Below are 21791 nucleotides of genomic sequence, written 5' to 3'. Positions count from 1 at the left end.
ATGTTATGATAGTTACTAGTAAGCCATTATATATTTGCTTTCTTTAATACTTACTCGAAATAGTAAACTATAATGTAACTTTGTTTATGTCTAAGTAGTAAATCATTGTAAAAAATAAAATTAAAAACCCACTGGATCTGGACTCCGGCCCTAGGTCCAACCACCAAACCCAAATAGGTTACTGTTGTTTATTTTATATTTTTAATTATTAATTTTTAATAAAGAAATATCAGATTTAATTTTGTCTTAAAAATGTGATTTAATTGATGGTGTTTTTTAAAGAAAGTTTAAAAAATAATTTGACCAAAAACAAACTTTTAAAGGTTGCATAGACAGACAAAGAAGTAAAATTACAGGTAATTTACCCACAATTTCGGGTCAGTAACTTAGTTAACTATTTTTAAATATTTATTTTACTCTTACATTAACGGTTACGTACCAAACCATCCAAGAATGCTTCCTTCCGCACAAACAATAATGCCCAAATTTGGAGAGAGAAAGGAATTAAAGCATAACACACAGAGACACACACACACACACACACATATTTATATAATAAATAAATAAAGCTTATATTCCTTTGTCGTTTACATCATCATGGCAATGTGGACAAACCACCTACATAATAATAATAATAATAATAATAATAAAATTGTGAGGGAGGCTCAAATATCATCACTTGGATCGATCAACAAATAGCAAATTCTCCATCTCTTTCCGATCACACGTTGAAATATACACGCGCGCCCACACATATATAAATATATATATAGGGGAAAAAGCAAGCGAAGAAAGAAATTACGATGAAAAGGCGATAAGAGTTTGGTTTGGCATCTAGGCGATGCTTGCAGGACAAGAAAAAGCCCCACGGCCAATTACTAACCTCTCTGCCTCTCATGATCATTCACACTCATATATGTATAGTTTTATAGATGGTGACGGAGCAAGAGAATTTATGCTTGATTTATTAAGTGTCCATTAGAATCAAATTAATATATAACCCACAAAATATTAAGTTTTTATTTCAGAAATATAACATCTATAACTCATAATATTATTATATATGCACGAATCTAGTTTACACTAATTTAACTTTGCTCTTAATTATTCTTATCTATCTTTTTTTTAAATTAATACTTGTTATATTTCATTCACTTTTTTTTAGAATAACTTTTATTAATTTTCTTCTCACATAATTAAGGCATCTTAATACGTATTTTATCTTTTAATAAGAGTTACTTTTAACTTTATTTCAAAGAAAATTCTCTCTCTTTTAACATTTTTCTCTATTTTCTATGCCCACAGATCCATGACGTTTTTATCTTCATTATATTTATATATATATTTTACTTATGTTGTTATTCAAATGCTTTGTGTCCCATAAGAAAGCTGGCCATATAGAATAGTTTATGATAATTAAAAAAGAGGATAAATTGTCCAAATATATATGTCTTATGGTTTGAAAGTTTGATGTAGACAACATGTATATTAATTTATTTTTAACCGAATTAGTCTATATATTGTATTTTGATCAAATGGCCAAAATGCCACAGCATTTGTTACTACTATATAATTAATAGCGTCCATTGATATGAAATTAAACTTAATATCTATCTATCTAATTAAAAATAGAAAAAATGGAAAAAGAAAAACCTCCCCAGCTGAAAGGTACGTAAATGGGTTCCCGCCATTATTGCCAATCGTCAGAACCAACCTGAGTTTGGACGCTAGCTATAGAACCTTAGCTATGGCTTCCACCATTGAATCTATCGTTGGATTCCAGAGAGAGAGAGAGCATTGGGTTGGTGATGACAAATGTAAAAAATAATTATAACTAGAATTATGGATGGTTAATATTGAGGATGTTAGTTGGGTGGGAAAGGATTAAGAAGAAGAGGTGTGTGTGGTATTTACTTTACTTTAAATATTGAAGAGAAGAGAAGAGAAGAGAAGAGAAGAGGAGATGAGGTCATTAATAACGCGGCCTAGAACGAATAAAACATTTGTAAACAAACACCAGCTGCCTGCTCAGCTCTGACTCTCTCTCTCTCTCTCTCTCATGCTTGGGTTGGTTGGTACGTATTCTAATTTAGTGTCGTACGGACTGGATATTGCCGTATTCCTATTGCACCTCCAATATATACTATACTATTGCGCATATATATATATATATATATTAATTATTCCAATGGAAGAAGGGAAGAAGAAGAAAGCCTTAATCCCAATCCACACGTTGGATTTGCGCTGTTGCAACGTCAACTGTGCTGACAACGACCACCACTCTCGATCTCTCGAAGACCCACCCAGACCCAGTAATATATATATATATGTATATATCATCAATCCTCTTCATTTTGGGTTGCAACGAGAAACAGATCATCATAATCAGAGGACGAGGAAGATAATAATGAAGCTGGTTTGGTCCCCGGAGACGGCTTCCAAAGCTTATATCGACACTGTTAAATCTGTCTGCACCTGCACCACCCTTCCCCTTCTTTTTCCTTCTCTTTCTGTTTTCTTTTTCTCCCATCGCTTCTAACGATTCTCTTTTTATTTTTATAATATATATATGCAGTGTGAAGCCTTTCAAGACTCAAGTGTGGCGGAGCTCGTTTCGGCCATGGCCGCCGGCTGGAACGCCAAGCTAATCGTGGAGACCTGGTCGCAAGGCGGAGCAATCGCCACGAGCATCGGGCTGGCAGTGGCCAGCCTTCACACCGGCGGAAGGCACGTCTGCGTAGTGCCCGACGAGGAGTCGGCGTCAGAGTACGCGGAGGCCATGGGAAAGGCCGGTATGTCGCCGGAGGTCGTCGCCGGCGAGCCGGAGGAAGTGATGGAGGGGTTGGTTGGAGTTGATTTCCTGGTAGTGGATTGCCGGCGCGGCGACTTCGCTAGGGTTCTGAGGGCGGCGAAACTGGGGCAAAGGGGGGCCGTTTTGGCGTGCAAAAATGCGAGCGCTAGAGGGACGGCGGATTTCCGGTGGCGGAGCGTGGTGGAAGGTGGCGGTTCACGGCGGCGGCTAGTGCGGTCGGTGTTTCTGCCGGTGGAGAAGGGGCTGGATATAGCGCATGTGGCGGCGGCGGGCGGTAGCAGTACAGGGAAAGAGAAAGGAAGATGGGTGAAGCACGTTGATCGGCAATCCGGCGAGGAGTATGTTATCAGGAAATAAATTTAGGGTTTCAACCAAGCAAAACAAAACTAAAAAAAAAAAAAAAGAAGAAGAAAGAAATTAGGGTTTGGGGAATTATTTCTTTAATTTGCTTTTCACTCTGTAAATAAAATTGAAAATTTTGACATAACTGTTCATCCTTTATTGAAGAATATCTTATATTCCATTCTTTCTTTCAATTTCATGTGTGTGCGCGCGCGCGTGTCAAATGAAGCCATCAACAACTTTTCATAATGAATGACAAATAATTCCATACAAGTAACTTCCAACTTCAACTTCCAGGGAATCCCAAATGAAGCAGAGCTAATAGAAAAACCTTGGGTGCGTCAATCTCTATACAAGGCAATTCAATTTCAATGATATACTACTACTACTACTACTGTGCATACACTTAACTCTGAGATGTAATTAGCAATGAATGTTTCACCCAACTTGAGTGTAAATATATATATATATAGAGAGAGAGAGAGACAGAGAGAGAGTGGAGCAGAGCATGCTTTCAATCAATCAGTCACCACTGCTTTTGGAGAAGCTGTTCTGTTTGTGGCTTTCAATGGATCTTAATAATCTTATTGACTCCTCCTGATGTTCTAGTAGTAGTAGTAGCGGTGGTGGTGGTGGTCAGTCCCAACTCTCTCGGCTTCTTCTGAAGGCCTTCTTTTGTGAATGAGCCTTCTTGTTCTGCAGTCTTTTTTGCTCCCCAATCGCAGCCCTTTACAACAAACACAACACAGTAATTAAATAAACAATAGCAAAAATTTAGAATAGAAATATAGAGCATCCAGCCATGCACAGGAATTAATTGGAATTGAAGCTCTTACAACTTGGCGATTCTTTTTACTTGCTCTTCCGAAGGGGGAGGTGGTACATAGGATGCGGCATCAATAATCGCCTATAGTGTAAAAAAGCATAAATTATAAGACAATTGACAATAGCTGCTGCCAATGATGGGCAATTGCCCCAAACTACAAGATTCATAAAAAAGAATCAGGCCCAACACTCGCCGGTACCTGTTACAGTTGAATCTCATGCAAGTGGTGGCAGTATATTCCTTAGTGTAGTTTTTTTTATTATTATTATTATTATTATTATTATTAGTACCTGTAGTTTCTCTAAAGCATCATCAATGTTCCCCCTGCAGGAAAAATATGAATGAAACTAATTGGTTCACTGAAACATGAGCATAACTAACTGAAAGTAGTGCACAGAAATTAACTTTTGTGTTCTGGTCTTTGTTGAAGATATCACAAGCTCCCCATCTTTGTTAATCCGATTCTTTTCCTGCCAGGAACAATAGAAAAAGTTCACCGATTACAGTAAAACCAACAAAAGCACGAGGACTTCCGTTCCGGTATTTGACACAAGTCAGGATGAGTCTCTTTACACAACACAAACAGCATAAGACGTAACTAAGAATTACAAACATCCTCTAGGAAGTCATCAAGGATCATTGCAAGGGAGAGAGAGGATGGTCGTCCAAATATTTTGCAGTACAGACTCGGTCTGCAGCAGGTGAATTAGATTAACACTATGAAACCAGCCGCATAACTAGCTCGGTTGTCCTCATATGATAATTAAGCATCCAACTTGACAAAATCTAGTTCAATTCATCTTTGTATAAATTTGACGTATATTACATACCTTCAACTAAAAATAATATTTTATCATGAGAGGAAGATGCTTAAAAAGATCAAGAAATAAATAGGATGGTGGATGCTGTATTTCTAGAGCAACTGATTGTGCCATGTGGAGCATATCTGTATCAGTTAATTACTTGTAAAATGCAGCAAATCTTTTGAAAGATTGCCCAATCAGTAACTTAATAAAAGGGCTAAAGGCCCTTGTCTATATGAAGTAGAGCACGCTAATTTCAGATGGCTTGATGACTCCTCAAAGTCAAAAGATAATAGAGCTCTCAGCCAATAGGAGGTAAAGCAGTCTAATCCTGATGAGGTGCACGGTTCTCAAAGTTAAGAACGATTATTATGTCCGGCTGCCGTATTCGATGTGTGTAGCAAAAGGCATTCAAAGCATAACTACAGGACCAAACAGAAATTAATTAGACCAAGGCCTTCCCCATCAAAGAACCACGGAAGTATAAAAAGCTGTAAGAAACTCAATCCATAACAGGGACAAAATCAAGAATTAAATTCGGTAAGATTAGTAATAGAGCCAATTCATATAAGAAAATCAATAGGTAACGGAGCCAAAATCAAAGAACTACATTTGGGAAGATTAGTAACAGAACTAAATTTGGGAAGCTTAGCAACAGGCCAAAATCAAATAATTAAATTTGGGAATTAAGACTAGTCGGTAGATACACTTTTGTTTAATTCCCAATTGGCATGACCAACATGGCGAAATCAAGAAATTTTTCGGAAACACTACAAGAGCTGAAACTTTGAAAGCATGGCAAGTTCATTCCAAGAGAGAGAAAAGAGGGACCTCAGGGCCGCCAAGATCATGAACCCTAATAGACCATGGTTGATGCTGATGCAGAGACTGCCAGTAGGGACTAAAACTTTGGGCGGTTGTTACTAGTGGTTTTGTGTGAGAACCCTGACATGCTCATGGGCAGGCACCTTGCACCCATGCAGCATAGTGGCATGAGGCAGCATGGCATGGTGGGGTGTGCAGTGCCATGCCACTTTCAAGGTGAAATGCGGGAAATGATGCAGGACAAGTGATTTGAGAAGGCAGTGGGGGCAATGTGCAGCAGTGTTGGCGCTGTGGGCCAAGCCTCGCGGTCGAACAGCATTTGATGCTAACTGCACGTGTGCGTGGGAAACAGTTATGGCCACTAGAAGGCTTGCACACATGGGATGGCAGACATGGGCTGAGGTGTGCTTGGTGGTTGCAGCACATGCATGCAACATCCCAACAGTTAGCGGCAGTTACCGACAGTTAGACTTGAAATCTAATTTGTCCAGACTTATACCAAGGCAGTTGGGAGAGTCCACTAATATTAACGGCTAGGATTGTTGCCCATTACTTGCCTTTGTAGCATTTTTTATGATTAAATGTTAGCCCTTCAAGCCACTTCCTCGTATTTTTGGATTGAATAAAGGTTTGGTTGTGTCCCATACATCTTCTGTTATTTTTCCCCATTGGTTGCTGCATGCTTCTTTAGTGAGTTGCTAGCTTACTAAGTGCTGGATGTTAGTGCCATCACAGGCCAAGTTTAGCCTTGAAATTGACTCTGTAACATCAGTGGGGAAGATGACAATCTGGGTGGTTCAGCCGTTGAGGTTATTTGAGCTCTGTTAAGTCTCGGAGAAGGTAATAAATGCCAATATGGAGCGTCAGTAAAGTAAACAACTCAGAACACATCCAGTTAACTTGATGCATATATATAGTGAAAATTAATTTTCTTTCTTTTCTAGTGTAAAAATCATTTTTCAATGTAAAATATATGCTTCACAATGAAATAAAACAAGGAAAATGAAAAAATCAATTTAAACAAAACGAGGGAAATGACAATCAATTAGGAAGGATAGACCAAATCATTTCTGTAATAGAAAATCTCCTATTCAAAGCCTAATTAGTCAGTGCAGATTATCTATTGTGTGCACTGAAAACAGATGGTTAGGGCAGGAACGACAGCTGCCAACTCCAGTAACTCCAGTTCTAACAAATTGTTATCATAAACCAAATCATCAAACATATAGCATATGATAGGGATCTGGAGAAACTAACCATTTGCATAATCCTCTCCCTAACCCTATCACTTAACCAACGGGCATTATTAACATTGAACCGCATGTCCACCTTGGTGTTAACTGCAAAATACAAAAAAATATATACAAAAGACATCTTGGATAAATAGCAAGAAAGATACTACATCATTGCAATTAAAAGAGAATAAAGAAGGATTTTGTTTGATTGAGAAAGATGATGAGCTTAAATTGTGCATTAATTTTATTAATATTTATTATTTAATTTAATGCATTTATTCTCCATTGAATGCCAAAAATATGGATTTTACATATTGACTTCATATTTTGTAGATTTATGGGCTTTGGAGTAAAGAATTCAATATTTGGAGCTAATTTGGGCAAAATTGGAGAAACTGCACTGCATGTGGGATAGGCCTTTAATAGAGAGCTCAAGGAGGCAATCATGGGCTCAATAAAGCATAATTAAGGGGCCCATTAGTCCATCAAGCATACTCATGGCCTAATCATCTCAGGGGAAAATTGGAGAAGATTTGTGTGTTTGGAGATGAGGCATCACAAAATCCCGAATTATCCAGGGAATCCCAAATTGGGCAGGCTTCAGTATTTTGGGCACAACTTTCTGCTTCGATATCAAATTGATGTGATTCTTGATGCGTTGGAAAGCTAAGACACAGGGCTACAAATCTTATGAAGACACCTCAGCCCAATTCTCAGTGCAGTTTCAAAAGTCAATCACAAGTCGCATGTACAGCAGTTGGCAGAAAGCAGTCCCTTACTCCAACAAGGATTTCAACTCCAATAGGTTTTGGAATACTTAGGTTGGTTTGGGACCCTTATAAACACATTATAAGGGTAGCTAGGGTTTTGAATGGGGAGAGAACAGACACACCTTTTTTTTTTTTTTCTTCTCTTTGCAAGCCAAATCTTGTTCCATCCTCTTTCATATTTTTTTCCTTTGTCTTTTCCTTCATATTAGCTACTGTTCTAAAGGGCTTTTGCGAGGAAAAATTCCAGCAAAGGAGCAAGAAGCAAGAATTATATTCAACAATTCAAGAATCTCTTCAAGATTGGCCACGGCAACTTCAAGAAATTCAAGATTGTGTTTGTTGATCTTTTCTTCAAGTTTCTTTGATGTTTTCTAGCAGCCTTGTTTGCTCTTATGCCTTGTTTGAATTTAAACATGTCTAGCTAAATTCTTTTAGTTAGGGTTTAGATAGATTTTAATCTTGGGATTATGTTGTTATTTGTTTAATTCAATTCAAAACCCTATTAGTATTTGCATGAGAAATTTTTATTGTTGTGCTTAATGTTTTAAAAGAATGTCATCTTTTAATAATTTGATGATTTATGCATGACTGCCTAAAGGATTGTTATAAATTAAATCACTAGGAAATTTAAATCACATATTAGACTATGATATCAAAAGATAATTAACTCATGTGAGAATCAAGGAAGCTTAGTTAGTCAAATCCCCTTCCAAGATTAGAAGCTTCCAAAGAACTTAATGCTTATTTTTTCTTTTGATAACCACTTAGAAATTTGATGGTAGAATTGGATTAATAAAGAATCAATATGGCTTGAGAAAGCTTATTAATTAATTTAGAGAAATCCATCATCACATGCAAATAACTTTAATATACCTTAAGGTATTTTTGGTCTTGAATTGGATTGAATAGGTACTTATATAACCTTGAATAAATGAAATCTAAACCCTAGTTGCATTCATTCATTGATTTTTCCCAAGGAAGAATTCAGTTTTTTATTAATTTTTCTTGCTAGTTTTTATTTTTCTTTTTATTCACTCAATTAATTAATTAGTTCAACTTAGGTTAGTTTAAAATTGGTTTGGTGCTATGATCTAGTTTCTGTGGGATTGGCATTCCTCTCATCATTATATACATATTTGACTAAACTACACTTGCTTGAATTAACTGTGCATAAATTACATATCAAAAGACAAGGAATTTGCCAGACCTTTATTGACATTTTGACCCCCAGGCCCACCACTTCTTGCAAAGCTCACTGTAACATGGTCTGAGATGCCAAAAATACAATCAATAAGAAATACGATGAGATCTAAAGATGTCGAAACACAAAAAAAGCTGCTCAACAATCAAAACAAGTCGTATCAAAGGTCTCACATTTTGAATTTCAGAAAATAAATGGTCTCTCCAGAGATTTCTAGAAATATAATGACATTCAATGATCATAAAAGAAAAACATTCACTCTTTCGTTCTTTACAGTTATTTTCCATTTTCTTGTGGTAAAACGCAAAGTAAAGAATAATAATACTATGTAAAATTAAGTTCTAAATCAACTAAAAAACAAAAGCCATCAAGATGACATTCTCATATAAGGTTCATACTATAAATAAGTGAAAAATGCACTCTGTACCCTTGAGGTTTAAGATAAATGCAGGTGATACCCCTAACGTTCTAAAAATAGCAATGACATCAACCTTATAAGCATTGTTGCACTAAATCCCTTACCGTTATTTAACCCCCCCCCGTTAAATTTTTCAAAATGACTAAAATACGCTCACATCTTCCTCACACCCCTCTATCATCTCTACTCTACTTCCCCCTCGCTCTGTTTAATTCGGTCATGGCTCTTCCACAACTGCAATGGTGGGAGGCAGTGAATCCCCCCCCCCCCCCCACCCCCCACCCAACTTGACCTCAACGTCTCTCTTCCCTTCTCTGCCCTTCTCCCCCACTCCATCTATAATAGGAAAAACCTATCTGAGTTCAGCCATTGTTGAACCCAGATGGGTTATGCATCTGTTTAACCCAATAGGGTTCAATAATTGCTAAATCCAAGTGGGTTCAGAGTGATGATGAGCCCTACTGTGCGGTTCAACCATGCCTGACCACCATCTCCTTCTCCCCCCCCCCCCCCCCCAAAATAAAAAAAAAGAGTGACAAATACCGTCAACAGCACAGATAAGCAAGTCAAAGCCAGAGCCAAGTTTAGCAACTGTTGTAGGTATAAAGATCTTAACATAGGCAAATATCATTGAAGGTAAAAAGATAAGGAATCTATAGACAGTGGTCACCTCTGACCAGATCTAAAACTTTCAGGCGACGAATCTACTTTCTCAGACAAACCAGCATCTATATACAGAGAAATGGCAGCTGTAAATTGTGTCAAGACCCTCTCGGCCGTCACCTCTCTCTCGGCCAACAAATCTATGTTCTCCAATGGCTTACTCTAACCAGATCTAAAATGTTCATGCATTTTATTTTTCTTCTTTTTATTCTTTCTGGAAATGGAGGAGAAACAGATGAGTGAGAAAAGAAGGGTAAATTGGTTAAATTAGTACATTTTCTAATGGTAGGGGAGGTCATTGCTATTTTTAAAATATCAAGGGTGTGTCTGCAATTAAAATAAACCTCAGGGGTGGTTATTGAAAATAACTCTATAAACAATCCATGTAATGCAAGAAGCTAAAGCAGCTTAAAACAACTACCATTTTCGTTAAATAAATACACTATTACTCATCCACTAGAAATGCCATGCAAGAAGATTTCACCCTCTTCAAATACACACTTGGTTTATGCTTCCCTCTTCAACAAAAAGGCCTTATGTGTACAACAGATACTTACCAAATATGCATAAATGTGTCTGCTGTGTGTATTCAACAAGAGAGTAGGTTATTCTAGTGAAAAGTGGTAGACCACTATTCTAGTAGATTCTCACAAGAGAGCCAATAATATTAAATTACCAGTCAAGGTGGGTCTTGAGACTCATCAACTACAACTCCCAAAAAAGTAACAGAGTTCGTAGAAAAAGTGTATCATTTACCACAAAAGGTAAAAGAAAGCATCCTAGGAAGGCATCACATGGAAACAAAGAATTATAATAACTGATGGAATAAAGGACAAAAAGAACTAGTAGTAGTAAGTATATAGTGGCAGTTTGACAGAGCTCTTATTTTCTATTTTTGATTTTTAATGCAAATTTGTTTACTTTATCTAAAGACTAAATCGTAGTTGAAATCAGCAACTACGCCTTATCCTAAAGCAAGTTAGGGTTTATGGAATGGCATTCATAATGTCAATTGACTTCTATAAGTTACATTGACATGAAAAAGATAATATGGCAAAATTTTACACCAGATGCCCTTCCTGACATAATTCTCTAGTGAGAGAATGATAAGATAAAATTCCAATACCATCCTCATATGAAAAGGTTTCATAGCATGGCAGCCAATGAAAATAATTAATATAGTCTAGTTCCATCACGTAGTTCATTTTGACTAAATAAATGCAATAATTCATTTTGGTATGAAAAACACCGTTGACCTAACAATTTTTTTCCTTCTTATTTTTTTTTCAATAGGCAAAACTAGACTTATCGACCATTCTTCTTTTTCAATTGAGTTTTTTCTTCTTCCTCCTCTTCATTATTGTTGAACTCGAATCAAGATTTGGGTTCAATGAATCCCACCAGGTTTGGATTTGTTAAGCCTGGATCCATTCTGGTAATTCAAGTTCATTTCAAACCCAGGCAAAATCTGGATCACAATGAACCCAGATCAGGACCTATATTTAGTGTGGCTGGGGAAGAAGATGAAGAAATGAGAAAAGGAAAGAGATAAACCCACCCAAATCTAGGTTAGCCAGCCCCAGATGCACATATAGAAACTAGGCATGGGTTCACAACGAACATAAATCACCAGACCGGGCCCATAAACTAAATTAATTGTGGGAAGAAGAAGAAATGTCAAGGGACTTCATCAGAGAAGAAAGCCAGATGGCTTCACTGAAGAATAAGCCAAACGGCCAAGTTTTTTTACTTCTTTTGATAATTAAAATAGGAAACCAAAGTATTTCTTATTTTATTTCTAAAATTTTGAAACTGAAAACTAAAAGCTTTACCAAATAGCCCTTAGCAACTAGCTATTTTAATTATGTTGGCTTTCACTGGGAAGACTACTGTTTCTAGTAGGGGATATAGTTCCCACAAAGGAAATTCAATTAAACTGCATTGACACAGGCAACCATCAATGATGAACCATATGGGCAAGCAAGGTAATAGGCAACTAGATATTTGTTACTGTAGGTAACATAGTTGTCAAAGTCACAAAGGTGCTTTGATTCTGAAACGCAAGCGAGGTAGACAGGGGTGAAAGGCACCCTGAAGGCCATATATAGCCTGAGACACTAGATGCTAAAAAAGCACTCACTTGAACCGAAGCGAAGCACTAAATTTACAAAAAAGTTAATAAAAGATATATTTAATAGGATAAAGATAATTAGACAATATAATATATAACATTAACACAAAATATGAGTTATCTAATTTATATAAATATGAGTTATTTTATATAATATAAAATATTAACACAAACAATATTATATGTAAACTTATAAATTACACTCTTCCAGGCTTACATTTATAGTAAACATATGTAAGTCTGCAACAATAAAAGGGGAAGTGAAGTACCGAACAGTGCATGCAGAGATTCTCTACAAAACTAAAAAGTTACATTAGAGCAGGGATTGCCACGAGAGGGTCTCCTGTCACATGCAAGCCTGCCTGTGGTGAGCGGTCGCTAGAAGGATCAGGGAAGCACCATCATGGGCCAAGGATTCTCAGGGTGTGATGGCTTGGTCTGACCTCTACTTACCGCTCTGGAAGTCACCCCCCTCAGATCTATGGAATTTGGTTTATTAAAGCTACCAAAAATCAACAAAAATGGAGGAACTCACAGTGTGGGTTTGATCAGTTAGGTGAACAACAGAGGAGCCAGGTGTGTTTGCTTTTCCTCTCTTGTTTTTTCATTTTACTCTTCCTATTACACCAAGAGACCTTATGCATGCCTTCTGCAGATGAGCCTTCACCTCAACTTTTCTTTTGATTTTGATTAGTTACAGCCTAGGTGAGGATGCTCGACACCTTAGCAGACACACTCACTTAGACAGCACCTGAGTGAAGGAGCCTCACCCAGCAGTAGGCAGGCACTTTCCCCCGCAGCTTGCATTGCCCAAGCACCTAGGCAAGCCAGGCACTTGCCTTTGACTACACTAGGCGCAAGGCAAGGCATATGCCCCATGAATGCAAGGCACACACTTATCCAAAAGATAATACATATTTATACGCCATTATTTTCAATATATACCTATAAAGAGGCTGAAAAGAAATTAGTTGACAAAAAAAAGAAGTTGAAAATAGCATAAAGTATTTATAATATATAATATAATTAAATTATATATCACATTATGTATTATATAAAAAGGTTCAGCAAAAAAAAACATCAGTTTCAAGAAAAAAAGTTTAGTAACAAAAAAAAAATGTCCACCGGAGGATGTTTGCCTGCCTCTGGCGACCCCAACCACGAGGAGAAGTAGCCGGGATTGAGTTCCACACACTGGCAAGTGCAAGTGGTCCATAGATGTGAATCTCACGAGCATAGGGCTGCAGGCACTAGATGGGAAGTGGTACCTCTGGTGGACATAGTGCCCTCACCAGCAGGCTCACCTGACTCAGATCTATACTAATATACATTCATATGCCCAAGAAAGTACTTATAGAATGACAAACAAAGATAAATAGCTTCAGCCAAAACAAAAAAATACATATATCTCAGGACGGCAGATGATGAGGCTCACACCCAGCACCTGTGTTGGAGGCACATGCCTCATGCTCCTTCACAGCGCCTTTTGTATGGCGCTGCGCCTCCATAAGGAAGAGGTGCACAGTGCTGTGCCTCTGTCCTATAAAAAGTTCACCAGAAGATCAAAACTAATATGCATGGTATTGGTAAGATGGGGAAAACATTGACAAAAATCCAATTAAATGGCATTGACACAAGGAACAATGAAAACCCAACTAAAAAAGCAAGACAGGTAATAGGCAACAAGACATTTGTTAATGTAGGTAAGACTCAACGAAAGTTCATCAGCAGAATCAATAACTAATATGCTTGGTATTGATAGGAAAGATGGGAAAAGCATTGGTAGAAATTCAACTATTGGCATTGACACAGGCAGCCGTAAAAACCCAACTAAAAAAGCAAGCCGGTTAATAGGCAACAAGATATTTGTAAATGTAGGTAACACCTTAACATCAGGTAACACCCAACAAAAGTTCATCAGCAGAATCAACAACTAATATGCTTGGTAATGGGAAGAAAGATGGGAAAAGCATGGATAGAAACTCAATTAAATTGAATTGGCACAGCAACCATAAAAACTCAACTAAAAAATCAAGCCAGATAATAGGCAACAAGGGCACAAGATATTTGTTCATGTAGTTAACACGCAAAAAAAGTTCCAGCAGAATCAATAACTAATATCCATGACACTGGGAGGAAAGATGGGTGTCAAAACTCAATTCTGACAAGGGAAATTCTCTCGCAATTCAATGAGGAATTGCACGGGAATTGATGAACCGAGGGTCCGAGAAGGAGAAGGGAGAATAGAAAGACAGAGAGAATTGAGAGAAAGAGGGAGAATAAGAGAATGAGAGGGAAATGTGAATTCAATTGTATTCAAGCATATCCGCTATGGCCACGGCTGCTAGCTTATATACCCATCCTCTTTGGGTTGGCGCCAATATTTGAATTACAAGTTGCTATTTCCTTCTTCTAACTGCCATTTCTTCTACAACCTTCTACCCGTAACCACCCATCCTCTTTTATTACAAGAATATGTCATCACCCTAAGGATTTCCCAAGGATAGATTAGTAAATATAATAGTAAGAATTTACATTTCAATAGTAGGAATTTACATTTCCTTTTGTATTTTCCGTTATAGGGCTTTGTCTTTAGCTAATAGGCAGTTGGGCTGTTTGTTACATTGCACATGGGTGCATGTGGGAGGTTGTTAGGCTATATATAAGCCTCAGCTAAGGATGGAAGGATTATGCTTGAATTGATATTGAATCTCTCATTTTTCTCTCTAGAATTCTCTCTCATTCTCCCTCTCATTCCCTTCTGCAATTCTCCCTCATTTCCCTCCAATTTCTTCCCCCATTTCTGTCACATTTCCCTCTCCAATCATTCTGTTCTCAGTTCTATTCAATCAGATTCTCCCAATTGCCAATCCAACCCTAGGTACATGACAGAATACCCCTTGTCACATGACAATGGGAAAACGCACATTGACACAGGCAACCATAAAAATCGAACTAAAAAAACATGCCAAGTCATAGGCAACAAGATATTTGCTCGTGTAGTTAACTCACTAACATCAGTTGACACCCAACAAAAGTTCCAGCAGAATCAATAACTAATGTGCATGGCATTGGTATGAAAATGAGAAAAGCATTAGTAGAAATTCAATTAAATGGCATTGACAGAGGCAACCACAAAAACTTAACCAAAAAAGCAAGCAGAATAGGCAACAAGATAACATCAGGTAACACCCAACAAAAGTTCATCAGAAGACTCAATGACTAATGTCCATGGTATTGGTAGGAAAGATGGGAAAAGCATTGTTTAGTGGGTGGAAGAAGGGAGGGAAAAATAATGGAGAATTCAGGCTAATATCAGCAAGATCCATAAAGAATATGAACATAAATGGCCTAGTTAGTGTGCATGAAGATTTTCATAAGCAGACTCCCACTTCAAGGTTTTAGTAGCCAAAAAGAGAGGAGAAAATAGAGGAACTTGGTTGGCTTACATTGAATCAGACATGCCAATTATCCCAACTACTGCAAGAATGAGACAACAAGCCTCTTTTATGCTAGTTTTTGCTTCTTAATTTCTTTTTTTTTTAAATTTCGAACAGATAGAAGCTAAACTGCCAAAAGGGGGCAAGGACAATAAAAAGAAAGAAAACAGGAAAATCCTAACTACTGGAATAAATCATCCATGAAGCGTAAGAACATCTGGATCAAAGACAGGAATCCTGAAACCAAGAAGACTAAAAGGGTAAAATTTATTTTTCTTCGATTAACTACTAACATATTGGCTAGCAGAGATGTTTACTACTAAGCTAACAAAGAAAATAAGGGTTGATATTAGAAATATGGTACCAAGGCCCCACCCACTTAATTGGAGGTTAAGAAATACGGACTGGAGTTTCTGTGTTATGTGCATGTGCGTGTTTTCAGCATTGCCAAAATGGAAGTCAAAAAGGAAAAAGTAGCAGCCATGCCTTTTGACAACGCGTGCAACCATGGAAATCAAAAAGCAGCAGCCTTTTGAAATTCATGAGGTGCCAACACGTTTTTTAACGTGTAGGGGAGGCCAATAAAATTGGCCTCCTCAACTCAATTGTTTTCGATCTCTGTGTCCCATTTGTCAGAAATGAAAAATTCTCTAGGTGTATTTAGATTGTGGTTTTATGAGCAGTGTGTTTGTAAAACACAATGTACATTTTCGATCTCTGTGTCCTTTTATTATTTCATCCTTATTATTATTTGTGTGTCTCCTTGTTTCTCTCCCCATTCTCAACAATTAGTATCAGAGTCTGATTTGGGTGTTGATATCTACTTATCGTACACTCTATGGTTGCCACTATAAAAGTTGATCCTCCACATCAGAAAATAAGTTAGATTATTAATCACTATTTTGAAGGTATTGGGTATTATTCACGTATACGTGGGTACTATTCACACGTACGGTTATTGTTCAAGTGAAATAGTGGGAGCTATTTTTGTGCTCAAAGTAGTTAGTTCGTGATAGGAGCAATGGCATTTGAGAAGTTCAATGGTACGAATTTCAGATTCTAGAAGATGCAAATGGAAGATTATTTGTACCAAAAAGACTTGTACTTGCCACAAGACACGAAGCCACAGAACATGAAGGACGAGGAATAGAAGGTGTTAGATCGCAAAGCCTTATAGGCAATTCATCTTAGTTTGAAGAGATTTGTTGCCTTCAATGTCAAAGATCTAGATACAACTGCAAGACTCATAAAAGCTCTCTCCAACATGTGCGAGCAGCCCTCTACAGCCCACAAGGTATTTCTGATTAAGAAGTTGTTTAATTTGAAGATGCTAGAAAACGGTAATTTCAGAGAACATCTGAACTCCTTCAATGAAACCAAGGATCAACTAAAGTCAGTGGAAATTATTTTTACCGATGAAGTTGAAGCCGATGTTATTCTTAGTACGATGCCAGAGAGTTGGCAGTCTACCATATAGTTGATCAGTGCTTCTTTTTGAAAAATAAAATGGTATTCTCCAAAGTAGTAGACATGATCGTGATGGAGGAAATTAAAAGGAAGGAAGAAGGTCCCTCAACTTCAGCATCAACATTGAATGTGGAGAGCAAAGGCAGAAAAAGTTATAGAGGCAATCAGCATGGCAAATCTAAGTCAAGGAATGGAAGATCAAAATCCAGAAGCCGCCAATACAACAAAGGTAAAAATAATGTTGAATGGAACTATGGAAAAATGGGACACTTTAAATCTGAATGCAGAGGTTCAAAGAAAGAAAATGACAAATAGGCCAATGCAAACGTTGTGTCAAATGATTTAGATGATGCTCTCATATGTTCTATGGAGAGCGAGACAAAATCTTGGGTGTTAAATTCAGGGCTTCATTCCATGCTACCTCAAACAAGTAAGTGTTTGAGAACTATGTCTCAAGAAATCTAGGAAAGGTGTATCTCGGCGATGATCAGGTGTGTGACATCGTTGGTTAAGGAGCAATACAAATCAAACTAAATGGATTTGTATGGAAGCTGAAGAATGTGAGAAATGTACCCAATTTCAGGAAGAATCTAATTTCTATTGAACAGTTGGAAAAAAACAGTTATGTAACAACTTTTGCCTGAGATAAGAATACCAAAACTCTTTACACAACTATTAATGGAAGTTATTCTATTGCAGTTGCAAAATGTAAAGAAAATCCAAATCTATGGCACTAAAGGCTTGACCACATGAATGCAAAGGGGTTGAAAGTCATGCATTCAAAAGGGAAACTACCAGGGTTGAAATTAGTAGATATTGATTTATGTGAGAGCTGTGTTTTCAAAAAGCAAAAACAGGTGAGTTCCAAGAAAGTAGGCAAAACTCCAAAAGCATCAAAGCTCAAGTTAGTTCACACAGATGTTTGGGGTCCAGCAACAATTTCATCAATTGGTGGTAAGTAGTATTTTGTTACTTTTATCGATGATCATTCTAGGAATGCATGGATATACTTTATCAAACAAAAATCTAAGCTATTCGAAACATTTAAAAGATGGAAAGCGATGGTGGAGAATGAAACTGGTTTGAGGATTAAAAACTGCGTTCTGACAACGGTGGAGAATATGAAGACATTGGGTTTAAAAAGTTCTATTATGAGAGCGGGATCAAGCTCGAAAGGACTGTGCCAGGGACACCACAACAAAATGGCATAGCAGAATGTATGAATAAAACATTAACTAAAAGAGCTAGAAGCATGCGTCTACATACAAGGTTGCCCAAGCAATTCTGGGCAGAGGCAGTCAACACGACAGCTTACTTACTCAATCACGAACCATCAACAGCCTTAGATTTCAAAATACCAGAAGAGGTTTGGACTGGAAGAGATGCCAGACTTTCACATTTGAAAGTATTTGGTTGTGTCTCTTACTTGCATATTAGTGATAATTCTAGGAATAAACTTGATGCTAAATCACTTAAATGCACATTTATTAGTTATGGTGGTGACGAATTTGGTTATAGATGTTGGGATAACCAAAATAAGAAAATCATTAGAAGCAAGGATGTAGTTTTTAATGAAAAAGTCCTGTATAAAGATAGAGACACATTACAGTCCACTAATTCAATGGATCCAAAACCTGTTTACTTTGATCCCGATGATGTCCCAAATAGTGTCAGTGTTAAAACATGTCAGAATCCTCAAGAGGAGGAAATTACAAGACAAGTTTTTGAAGAGCCACAAGATCAGGTTCCTATGTTGAGGAGATCCAGTCGACCGCATGTACCAAATAGGAAGTACTTGAGCTATTTGCTACTAACAGATGGAGAAGAACCTGAATGCTATAATGAAGCATGTCAGGTAAAAGATGCAAGCAAGTAGGAGCTTGCAATGGAAGATTAGATGAAGTCTCTTAAATCCAACCAGACTTGGGAGTTAGCAAAGCTATCAGCCGACAAGAAAGCTTTGCAAAACAAATGGGTGTACCAAGTCAAAGAGGAGCATGATGGCTCCAAGAGATACAAAGCAAGATTCAGTTAAAGGCTTCCAGCAAAAAGAAGGAATTGACTATGCAAACATCTTCTCTCCGGTCATCAAACTGACTACCATTCGATCAGTTTTGAGTATTGTAGCAGCAAAGGATCTGCATCTAGAGCAGTTAGATGTGAAGACAACTTTTTTCCATGGTGATCTGGAAGAAGAGATATACATGCAGCAACCAAAGGATTTCACAATAAAAGGCAGTGAAGATCTGGTGTGCAGGTTGACTAAAAGCTTGTATGGTTTGAAACAAGCACCTCAACAATGGTACAAGAAGTTTGATGGCTTCATGCAAAACAATGACTTCCTCAGATGCAATGCTGACCACTATTGTTACTTCAAAAAGGTCAATTCCAACTTTATTATTTTGCTACTTTAGGTTGAACATATGTTAGTAGCAGGAACTGACAAAGATGAGATCAATAAGTTGAAGAAACAACAATCCGATGAATTTGAGATGAAGGACTTGGGTCCAGCAAAGTAGATACTTGGGATGAGGATTAGTAGAGAGAAGCAAAAAAGTACCTTATAATTATCTCAGATAGAGTATGTCCATAAGGTCTTGCAGAGATTTGGTTTGAGTAATGTCAAGCTAAGTTAGAATGTCTCTAGCTAATCACTTCAAGCTATCAAAGGAGTAGTGTCCAAAGACAAATGAAGAAAAGGAGTACATGGCTAAAGCTCCATATGCCTCAGCCATTGGAAACCTGATGTATGCCATGGTCTGTACGACTCATGCAGTGGGAGTAGTGAGAAAATTCATGTCCAATCCAGACAAGCAGCATTGGGAAGCAATAAAATGTATACTGAGATACCTGTGAGGTACTACCGAAAGATGTCTATACTTTAGGAAAGGTGAGCTGAAATTGCAAGGTTATGTTGATGTTGACTTTGCTGGAGAAATAGACCACAGAACGAGCATTATAGGATATGTTTTCACATTGAGAACTACAACAGTTAATTGGATTTCTCAATTGCAAAGGATTGTGTCTCTCTCTACAACTGAGGCAGAATATATATAGCAGTGACAGAAGCAAGCAATGAGCTTATCTAGTTACAAGGTTTGTTAGCAAAAATGAGTTTCGAACTAAAAATGAATGTGTTGCACAGTGACAGTCAAAGTGCAATACACTTGGCCAAAAATTTAACATTTCATTCAAGGACCGAATATATAGGATTCCGTTATCATTTTATTCGATCATTGTTGGAAGATGGAGTATTAACGCTTGTGAAGATACAAGGCAGCAGGAACCCAGCTGACATGTTAACCAAAGCAGTCACTGTTGAGAAATTAGAGTTGTGTACAACTCTAATTGGTCTTCAAGGATAAAAGGATCACAATGAGCTACTGCATTGATTGGGTGTGAAGACAGATTGAAATCAGTCATCAAGTGGGAGATTGTTGCCAAATGGAAGTCAAAAAGGCAAAAGCAACAGCCACGCCTTTTGAAATTAAAGCAGCAGAATTTTTTGAAGCATCCATGCCTTTTGACAATGCGTGCAACCATGGAAATCAAAAAGCAGCAACCTTTTGATATTCATGAGGTGCTAACGTGTTTTTTAACGCATAGGGGAGGCCTATAAATTGGCCTCCCCAACTCAATTGTTTTCGATCTCTGTATCCCATTTGTTAGAAAGAAAAAATTCTCTAGGTGTATTTAGATTGTGGTTTTGTGAGTAAAGAGTGTTTGTAAAAACACAGTGTATATTTTCCCACATAGTCAAAATACTGCAGCAGTTCCGTGGACACAAGGGAGTTTCCCCACCCACGTAAAATTCTCATGTCCTTCTTTTATTATTTCGTCCTTATTATTACTTATGTGTCTCATTCTCTCTCCCCATTCTCAACATTCAGCACTAAAATTTGCAGATTATTCTTTGCTTTTGGAACTTTTTTTCCTTTTACTACTTTCCTTTTTTTTTTTTTTTTTTTTTTTTGGTGTGAGCTGGTAAGGTTAGAGGCATTTTAGCACAAATGGACGGCAAATGAAACTAAACATTCAGAATCTTTACCTCCCGCCACAAGTAGTTAATTTTATTCTAACACTTCCAATGACCACTTCCACATGACATCCAACAACATCAAGACGACATAAAACACCCATCACTGTGCAAGGATTGCAACAACTGCGAAAACAATCATCTCTTACTCAAGCAGCGAAAAGAAAGAATAACTTTTAATCCAACCTCTTTTAAACCGAAAATACTACTGGTGGAGTTCAGTTTGAGACAAATACCAACCTAATGTGATTTTGGGAATAGGCTCGTTGCCGGCAGAAGCAGCTCTCTCCTCGGCTTCCAACATGAGTTGCTGAACCTGAGACAGCCGAGCGGGGGCCCTCTTGCCCCCGTCAGCGGAGTCGGAGGCCGAGCAACGGACAGCGTAGTAGCTGATCCTCCGGCAAAAGAGGCGGGCAGTAGGGCTCGATGGCCATGTTGGGAAGACGCGAATAGGTCCCGGGGACAGAGAAGGGCGGAAGATTTCCCTGAAAAGCATGTTGGTGGTCGCTCTGATTGTCGCCATTTTCACGTTTTGGGCACAAGCCCTAAGAGCTGGAGGGTAAACCAGTTCACCGGGAGTCCCAGAACTTTGGTGGCATTTTCCCCTTCTGTTTCTGTTTTTGCTTCAATTGCTCCCCGGCTCCAGTTTTGTGTTTCCTTTGTTCAATCAAGTTCCAAATCTCTTCCATTTTTATCAACCGCAATATTGTTTTATTTTATTTATATATATATATATATATATATTTTCTGTGGGCGTGCAGAAGCCGCTAAACTAGTGGACAGCGGACACATGACATGACAAAGAGACAAACCAACACGCTA

At 37.8% G+C, this 21791-nt stretch overlaps 2 protein-coding genes across 3 annotated transcripts; one reads left to right on the top strand and one right to left on the bottom strand.

Moving 5' to 3' along the window:
* Nucleotides 1–2240: 2240 nt before the first annotated feature.
* On the top strand, nt 2241–3335 carry LOC127813177 (uncharacterized). Its single transcript, XM_052353989.1, has 2 exons — nt 2241–2467; nt 2576–3335. The coding sequence occupies exons 1-2, from the start codon at nt 2408–2410 to the stop codon at nt 3167–3169; spliced, it is 654 nt and encodes a 217-aa protein (XP_052209949.1). The 5' UTR covers nt 2241–2407; the 3' UTR covers nt 3170–3335.
* Nucleotides 3336–3403: 68 nt separating this feature from the next.
* Nucleotides 3404–21647, bottom strand: LOC127813176 (uncharacterized). Of its 2 annotated transcripts, none has more exons than XM_052353987.1 (7): nt 21210–21647; nt 8821–8880; nt 6866–6948; nt 4386–4450; nt 4271–4304; nt 3991–4061; nt 3404–3881 (listed from the first exon to the last, which is right to left on the bottom strand). In XM_052353987.1, exons 1-7 carry the CDS (start codon nt 21490–21492, stop codon nt 3791–3793), a joined length of 687 nt encoding a protein of 228 aa, XP_052209947.1. In that variant the 5' UTR covers nt 21493–21647; the 3' UTR covers nt 3404–3790. The 2 variants fall into 2 exon arrangements, with proteins under 2 accessions (XP_052209947.1, XP_052209948.1); XM_052353988.1 differs by lacking the exon at nt 21210–21647 and adding an exon at nt 13471–13549.
* Between the last annotated feature and the right edge of the window lie 144 nt (nt 21648–21791).

This window comes from Diospyros lotus, chromosome 11 (genome assembly GCF_014633365.1).
Source record: "Diospyros lotus cultivar Yz01 chromosome 11, ASM1463336v1, whole genome shotgun sequence".
NCBI classification, from domain to species: Eukaryota; Viridiplantae; Streptophyta; class Magnoliopsida; order Ericales; family Ebenaceae; genus Diospyros; species Diospyros lotus.
This window is presented reverse-complemented; position numbering and strand designations above follow the sequence as displayed.

Excerpts from the sequence above, each read along its gene's own strand:
- LOC127813176 (XM_052353987.1), bottom strand. The coding sequence starts at position 21,492 with ATGGCGACAATCAGAGCGACCACCAACATGCTTTTCAGGGAAATCTTC. Across the intron at positions 4,305-4,385 it reads ACAAAGACCAGAACACAAAA|GGGGAACATTGATGATGCTT; the intron begins GTTAATTTCTGT and ends TTTTTCCTGCAG. Across the intron at positions 4,062-4,270 it reads ATGCTTTAGAGAAACTACAG|GCGATTATTGATGCCGCATC; the intron begins GTACTAATAATA and ends TTTACACTATAG.
- LOC127813177 (XM_052353989.1), top strand. The coding sequence starts at position 2,408 with ATGAAGCTGGTTTGGTCCCCGGAGACGGCTTCCAAAGCTTATATCGAC. Across the intron at positions 2,468-2,575 it reads ATATCGACACTGTTAAATCT|TGTGAAGCCTTTCAAGACTC; the intron begins GTCTGCACCTGC and ends ATATATATGCAG.